Genomic DNA, 8698 nt, shown 5'->3' with positions numbered 1-8698 from the left:
ATCTCGGAATGCGAGGAACAGAAAAAGTCCCAATATTGAGTACGTGATCCCAAATACGCATCACTCCAACTTATGAAACTATTAAGTCTTCAATACAAGTACTTGAATTTTTTTTTACCCCGATACTTTTCAGGCATAGAGACACCAAAGACAGTAGACATACTACCCATACACCAAGCACGGATGAGCACAAGGAAGACGTGGAAGAAGAATAAAGTCTCTTATAGTCACATAGATTACTTTTCAATATTTCGATTTAATTGTTTTTTACAAGTTATTTCCCTTCGCCTCACGGAAGCTTATGACAATTCGCATTTCTTATTAATGATTAAATAAAGTTGTTACTTTACTCTCAAAGTTATTGTTCATACACTGCTTAACCATTACGACGGGTTCATATCACTTCAACCCTAAAAACACTTAGAGAAATTAAGATAGTCCATATATCCTGGCCAGCTGGATTATCTGAGTCTCTCTATTTTGATTTCCAGGGTCCTCATGCTTAAAACGTGGCCATGGTCTAAACAATATTACGACCTACGAGGTCCAAAACAAAGGGCATGATCCCAAAAATAAAAATAAAAAATCTTGAGAGATTGATCCCCTCCTCAACTACGTTGCGAACAATGCTATATGCAAAACATCAGTGCGAAATCAATAAATAAAAAAGAACAATAACTTTGACAGTAAAATCAAAATCTCAAGGTGCAAACAAATATAAAGTCATGAATGAAGCATGCAAAAATACTAGTGGACATACCCACTTAATAAAAAAAAAAAAAAAAAACCAAGTCTTTTCCTAAGGAAAGTAAGTATAACATCACACCAAACTACACTTTACGAGCCGAAGTAGCTTCGGTAGTCCGGTCATCCGCTTCCGCATCCGAGGCTATTTCAGTGCACTCAGCATCGATATCCTCTCCCTCGTCGGGAATGTCCTCCTCCATACCTCGAATAATCTTCTCATCAATTCCACCAACCTTGCGTAAGTATTGACGACACGTCCTAACCAACGGAGCATAAACCCCAGCTATCGCTCTTTCTTCGATCATAGCTCGACAGATGTCACTCTTCTGAAAGCGACGTTCCCCCTCTAATATAACCGACTCCTTGTAGGCAGCTCCAGCTGAGGACGCCATGAACCTCTTCCCCGTAAACTTCTCCGTATCATACTTCTCCTTCAGCTCGTCATAGCACCGATCTAGTTTCATTAGTTCATTTTTACTCGTCTCGGTCTCGCTCCTACTAATCTCCAATTCGTCGGTCCGATGAATGAGCAAAGTCTCGGCCACCTCTAATTTGGATTCCGCAACCTCCAATTGAGCCTTTAGCTCTTTCTCCCTTGCCTCCCAACCGGCACGCTCCTCATCATTGGTCTTTTCGACTTGTTCCTCTTGCTCCACTAGATACCTCCACGTAGCTATAAGCTATATCAAAATTCAAACATATAATATTAGATTTTGGAGACTTATAATGTAAAACGAAAACATATTAAATTAAACAAATATTTACCCGACACATGTCTCCTCCAGCCAACGAAAGCATATGAGCACGACCTTTACCCGACATCCGACTTCGGTCGTACTCCCCAACGAAACCCTCAGTCTTCTTCAGCGCGATAGTATGATCGGTCGTATCCCAAAAGGAATCCTTCCCCTCTCGGTTCACCCCGAACGTGAACAGGCATTTGCCTGCACCCCCTGGAGGCACATGAGTTACCTCAGGATCCACTCGAGGCCGTTTCGGTGCAGGCACATTCTCGATCTCAACCAACTCATCCTTCCCATTATTAACCACTCGATCCAACTCATCCCCCTCAACACTATGATTACGATCATCTCCACTCACATGCGGGACCTCCACGCGGGTCACTCCGCGCGATTTGCTACTACTTGAATTCGATTGCTTCAAGGGGTCCCTCCTCGCTTGCTTTTTCGCACCTCCAGTAGCCTTCTTCCGAAGAGCCGCGAAATCAATACTCCCTTCTAAAAAAAAAAAACCATTAACTCACAGATGGATAAAATAGAATAGCAGAGAAAGACAAAATAAGGCACAGAGGCATAAAACGTGTAGACCACACGCAACGGTGTAGGCGCCTGACCCTTTGGAATAAGACAACTCGGATCGAACTCCAAAGCACACAACCTCGACTCCTTAATACGTTTCTTCATATTCTTCATTATCTTAAAAGATTCGCATACCGGATTCCAAACAAGGGGAACATCGGACGTCGGAGCCCTTACATAAAAAAATAAAGTACTCCATTTGTCCCACTTCAATTTAATCCCCTTCAAAAATCTGAAAGGAACCCGAGGATGTGTGCAGAAGAAGGGTAAATCACTTGAACGATGTAGGGTAAACAATGCCTTGAACATCTCAACACTAGTCGGTAATCCTACTTCGCTCATTCTTCGTCGAAACGCTTCGAACGTGAGAATAAAGTTCGGAATTAATTGACTATATCCTACCCGAAATTCCTCGCATATCTTCAAAAGAGTTGAGTCAGGCACAATCTGCGAAGAACATGTCAAATATGTGACGTATTGGGTGTGGAACCCTACAGGGGGTGCATACAATCGTTCACCTTTTTTAGGCAAGAGCATCTCAATATTCCTCGGAGCCCCAACTAGCTTACGAAGAATACCGAATTGAGATTCGGTTAAAGAAGTATCATAATCCACCAAACTCAAATTAAGTGGTTTTATTTTCTTCCCTCTATTTTTGTCTATAATGACATCTTCGCCTGGAATGTCATCACCATCTTCCACATCTCCATCCGGAATTACATCACTCTCGGATCCCTCGGATCCCTCGGACTCATTAGAAGAACTCGACTTAAGCGATTCTTCACTATCACTCCCAAAATCCACAAATTGAGACCGAAGACGTCTCCTACTAGTACCAACATCATCACCAATATTAGGAATACCAACATTTGATGCCAAAAAATCACCCGGAGAAGAAACAGGTTGACGCGCCTCGAATACGGCCGAAAACGGCCCCTCCACGCGCCCGCACGCGCCCCCACGCGCGGCGGACGCGGCGGACGCGCGTCCACGCGCGCCAGACCCCCCCGCGCGTTGCGCGGGTACCCCCCCCCCCCCCCCCCCCCCCCCCCGCGCGACGCGCCCCACCCTACCCCCTACCCTTTTCCTCCTCTCTTTCTCTCTCCTCCCTACCCCTACCCCGACCAGCCCTACCTACCCTCTCCTTCTCTCTCTCTCTCTCCTCCCTCCTCCTACACCTACCAGCCCCAGCACCACCCACCCCAACCCCACCATCTCCACCTACCCCCTTCTCTCTCTCTTCTCTCTCCACACACACTTTTCCACTCCGGGCTCCGTGCCCGGCTTCAACCTCACACACGGATTGCGCGGCTCCACTTCGCGCGGAGCTGAGCCGCGCGGCTCCCCTCACATCCCCGAGCCGCGCGGCTTCATCTACTGGTTCCGCATAAATTTCTCCAGATATCCCTAACCGCGTGCAATCGGAACGCGATGTTTCTTTCTCCGGTGCAACTTTTTTACCGGAACTCGACCCAATTACCTTCCCTATGGTTCCAAACGTCATCTCGGTCTCTACAATCGACTTTCGCAGGATAATTTTCAACTGTTTCGCCTTCCCCACTTGGGACATATACTTATTTTATCTACAGATCTTCTCAGCCAGCGAACAAATTCTTTTCTACAACGAAGTATATGGAGCAAAATAAAAGAGAGAGATATATAAAGAATAAATTTGATTACTCACCCATATTTATTCGGCGGGGTTCTTGATACTCTCCTCTACTGATTTCACAAGGACTTAGCTACTACTAAACAAATTTTTATATTTGTGCACTTTAAATATAAATCCGCTCACGACTCCGGCCCACACAGTAATAATAATAAATTATTATTATTATCCCTCCGTCGACGACACAAGCACGAAAAACGTCTACTCTCGACACGATGTGGCACTTCACCCCAATTCACTCCCACATCGACTCGAGAGTGGGGGGCTTAATAATATGCCTATTGGCCCAGCCCAATAGACCCATACTTACTGGCCACAGGCCCAACTCAGTAGCTATTTATACGAAGGCCCACTCACACCTAAAGAAAGTTGGGCCCGATAAATTGATTTCGGCCCAATCAATAAAGTATAAATACAACTTAAATTCATTTAATAAAGGTACGCTATTATTATTCAATCAATTCTTCTATTCGAATTCTCTCGACAATTACCGACTATCCGCACGTCTGACTTGAGCGTCGGAGGGGTTTCCGCCGGATCAACCTCCGGCCTAGTTCACGTGTTTTCTGTTCGCAGGATCCTAGAGTAAATTAAAGTTCTCAGGACTATCTAGCTCGTGAGCACATGACCTACTTTCCTCTCCCAGCTTCAACACACCAGGTGATCTATTTCTTACATCATCAATACTTCATTTAGTCCTCATATTGAAGTAGCTCTTAATTTATTGTATATAGGCTGGTGTATTTTTGAGGTAATCTAAGATTCTCTATTTGGTGGAGTGAACTATATTTTTTTATGTCGTACGTACGTTTTTTTAACAAGACCTATTTTTCTTATCATTAATATGGTTAAATAACTTTCTACTAAGTACACATACACATGAGTGCGTGTGATTATGTGCAGATCAATAGTTACTAATCACCCGATGTTGGTTAAAATACATACACGCAAGTGCACGTATCGTACAATTTTTTTTTTATTTCAGATATGTTTCTAGTAAACCCTTTTTAGTAATTTCACATTGGATTTCGAGTTCTTGTTTCCCAACGTTATGTATTTTTTAATTTGCAGGGGTAACAATTGATCAAGGAGTAGCATATGTGCTGATGCTGCTTGCTTTGGCTCTGACCCACATTGCACAATTTGCCATTTCAGTCAAGCTTATATTTTTTTTTTCCAAGTTGGGTTGATTTCTGCAATATTTTGCCAATTTAATTTTATTCTCATTATTATTTGTTTTACCTGATATTTCCTGTACACATATTTAGTATGTAAAAATGTTGCACGTAACTGAGGCATTGAAATAATTCAACTCCAAACGAACTGACCCAACGTATCGCTATATAAAAATATAAATATACCAAGAAATGGACTAAATTACGAGATTAACAAAGAGAGCGGATAATTAAAGTGCCATTTCTGCACGCAGAGCAGCAAGTTCATCTTCCTCTTGCGTTTGTTTCTGAGGGCGATTAGGTAATTTGGCACTCGGAGCATGCACTGAAGAAGTAGGGGCTGTCGTCGATGGCTGGAGAAGTTGTTCTTCCAGTTCTGCACCTTCCAATTCTTCGAGCTCAGCCTCCAATTCATCCTGTAGTAACCCCAAAATAAATAAATCAATAAATTAATAAATAAATAAAAATCAGATGAATCAATTTTGAAAACATTGATGCAAATAATTTCAGATGCACAATAAATATAGTCAAGACAAGAACCTCGTCAAAGTCAGCCGCTTGTCACGGCCCGCGAGTTTTGACCCAACCCCTTGCCGATTTCCCTTGGGTTGGGGAGGTTAAAGAGTCCAAGACTTAGCCCAAATAGGGTTAGGCCTAAGTTGACCCAATTGTATACTGGTAGGTAGGGATTCTTTGGTAGGTAGAGGTAGGTGGTGGTAGGTAGAGTCATTTTAGGGATTCTTTGGAGTGTTCCATTCCCAACCGTTAGATCATATCGATCTCCACCGTCCATTGAGGAAGTGGTCTTGTATAAATAGAGGTAGGGTCCTCATTTGTAATCAGCCAACACACATCCAACAATAAATCCAATAAAGTACTTTTCCTACCAACTCTCTTGTCTTCTTACTTTCTTTCTTCGTTTTCATCACTTAGCATTCGCAACACAATTCTTAGAGGCTGACTTAGCTATCGCGAGGGGCGAGAAGGAGCTAAGGCCGCACGGTTCTTTGTTAAGGGAACAAGTCCGTGACGAGTGGTATCAGAGCTCGGCTAAGGGCTTTGTGTTGATCGAATTCTCAACGATGGCGAACGTTGAAGATATCTCGTACGTGACCGAGGGACGTGGCAGGGAGGCCCACGTAAACAACAAGAAGAAGAGGGACCACAGCAAGGCTCGTGGGGAGAGTACCGGTAATGAGGCCGTGCTAACGGATCATGGCGAAAGACTCGAGAGGCTCGAGAATAACGTCGCCATAGCGGAGCTTAGCGAACGATTCGAGAAGCTCGAGCACGATACGGAGGTGTTGGAGAATCACGTCGCCGAGCAACTCGATTTGTCTAGAGACAATGAGGTGTTGCGGGAGGAACGGTTGGATCGATTGGAGGCCATCATCCAATCCCTCCAAGAGAGCATCGAGGGGATGCGCGACGACTTGGCCTTGTGCAAAAAGGCCGCCGCTAACGGTAGCGTTGGTGTTACTTCGAGTCCAAGGGTGGACTGCCCGAAGCCAACGGGATTCAACGGCGTAAGGGACGCCAAGGAAGTCGAGAACTTCCTATGGAGGATGGAGCAATACTTCGAGGGTATCGGTCTAGTCGACGAGACGATCAAGGTAAGAACTTCTTCCCTTTATCTTTCCGATACGGCAATGTTGTGGTGGCGTAGAAAGCACGCCGATATCGAGAAAGGCATTTGCCGAATCGATACTTGGGAAGAGTTCAAGAGGGAACTCAAGCGACACTTCTACCCGGAGAACGTCGTCTATGAAGCTCGAAGGAAGTTGAGGGAACTCAAGCAACGAAATTCAATCCGCGAGTACGTGACGGAGTTCACCACCCTCACCCTTCAAATTCCCAACCTCTCCGAGGAGGACCTTCTTTTCCACTTCACCGATGGGTTACAAGGCTGGGCCAAGCAAGAACTCCACCGACGAGATATCAAATCCGTCGATGAAGCTATTGCCGCCGCCGAGTCTTTAACCGAGTACCAACCGAGAGAGACATTGCGAAAAGAGAAGTGGAGCCCGACTAAAGGCGGAGGAGAGAGACGGGGCAATCATGGACATAACCATCGAGATAACCGAGACCCACGGCGAGCGTCAACCTCGAGGGGAGGAGACAAGCCATCCTCACGACAACAACTTGAAGAGAAGAAGAAGTCGTTTGTGCCTAATGGAGGATGCTTCGTGTGCAAGGGGCCGCACGCGATGAGTCAATGTCCCAAGATGGGGTCATTGTCGGCACTCTTACAACAAGAGGCCGAGCAAGGCACAAACGAGGAGCTAGGCAACATGGGATCGCTCCAACTTCTGAACGCCTTAAAGGCTAAACCGATGCCGGCAACATCAAGCAAGGGGCTGATGTACGTGGAGGCCCGCTTCAACGGTACCCCAGCAAAGGTGATGGTGGACACGGGAGCAACCCACAACTTTATCACCGAGGACGAGGCCAAGAGGGTTGGCCTACGGTGGACCAGACGAGACGGTTGGCTCAAGGCCGTTAACGCTAAGGCACAACCGCTCAACGGTGTAGCACGAGACGCGGAGCTACACTTAGGCACTTGGAAGGGCCAAGTGGATTTTTCGGTAGCACCAATGGATGACTTCAAGGTGGTGCTAGGCATGGATTTCTTCCGCAAGGTAATGGCTATCCCGATGCCTTGTTTTAATTCCGTACGTATCTTAGAGAAGGGGACACCTTGCATGGTGCCGGCCATCAACGGCACCACTAAGGAAGAAAGCACGCAACCAAGGCAACTGTCGGCCACGCAAGTTGCCAAGGGAGTTCGACGGGGCGAGCCAACATTCTTAGCCGCTTTAAAGGAGTACAAACCGAGAAAGGTGAATATTGTGGCCGACGCATTACTCGCAGCCATTAGCTCGACAAGGGGGAACTTGGCCGACATGATCCGAGAAGGGCTCGAACGTGATCCCATGGCCAAGGAGCTAATCCGACTCGTCAAGGAGGGCAAGACGAGGCAATTTTGGGTAGAGGACGGCCTACTCTACACAAAGGGGCAGCGACTCTTCGTTCCGAAGTGGGGTAGCTTGAGGAAGGACCTCATAAGGGAATGCCACGATACCAAGTGGGCGGGGCATCCGGGCCAAAGGCGGACAATGGCGTTGCTCGAGACGGCCTACTTTTGGCCTCACATGCGGGACAGTGTCGATGCATACGTGAAGACTTGTCTTGTGTGCCAACAAGACAAGGTGGAGAATAAACAACCGGCAGGGTTACTTGAGCCACTCCCAATCCCCGAGCGACCATGGGAGTCGATCTCATTGGATTTCAAATATTGGGGATTACCGAGGAACATCATAAGCGATCGAGAGTCGCGCTTCACGGGACGATTATGGACGGAGCTTTTCAAGATTTTGGGGTCCGAGCTTTGCTTCTCGACCAGTTTTCACCCCCAAACCGACGGGCAAACGGAGAGAGTGAACGCCCTACTCGAGTGCTACTTACGGCACTTCGTGGGAGCCAATCAAAAAGATTGGGCGAAGCACCTCGACGTGGCTCAATTCTCTTACAATTTGCAGCGGAGTGAAGCCACGGGGAGGAGTACATTGGAGCTTGCAACGGGACAACAGCCACTTACGCCACCCACTTTGGCTACGGCAACCGACGGACGGAGTCCCGGAGCATTGAAGATGGCTAAGTCGTGGGAGGAACAAGCCGACTGTGACGCCCACTACCGAAATACACTGTACTTTTTTTTTTCATTACAATAAATAAATACAATGACTTACGATAAATACAATGTCTCCTACTTAATTTATCAACAATAA

At 46.3% G+C, this 8698-nt stretch overlaps 1 protein-coding gene across 1 annotated transcript; it reads left to right on the top strand.

Annotated features, from left to right (window-relative positions):
• The first annotated feature begins 5992 nt into the window (after nt 1–5992).
• On the top strand, nt 5993–8641 carry LOC148767382 (uncharacterized). Its single transcript, XM_088824591.1, has one exon. It carries the CDS (start codon nt 5993–5995, stop codon nt 8639–8641), a length of 2649 nt encoding a protein of 882 aa, XP_088680717.1.
• The last annotated feature ends 57 nt before the right edge of the window (nt 8642–8698 follow it).

Source organism: Erythranthe guttata, chromosome 10 (assembly GCF_056151865.1).
Source record: "Erythranthe guttata isolate IM_541 chromosome 10, IM_541, whole genome shotgun sequence".
In the NCBI taxonomy this organism is placed as follows: domain Eukaryota; kingdom Viridiplantae; phylum Streptophyta; class Magnoliopsida; order Lamiales; family Phrymaceae; genus Erythranthe; species Erythranthe guttata.
The sequence above is the reverse complement of the archived record's forward strand: the minus strand, read 5'-3'. Positions and strand labels throughout refer to the sequence as shown.

Excerpts from the sequence above, each read along its gene's own strand:
- LOC148767382 (XM_088824591.1), top strand. The coding sequence starts at position 5,993 with ATGGCGAACGTTGAAGATATCTCGTACGTGACCGAGGGACGTGGCAGG.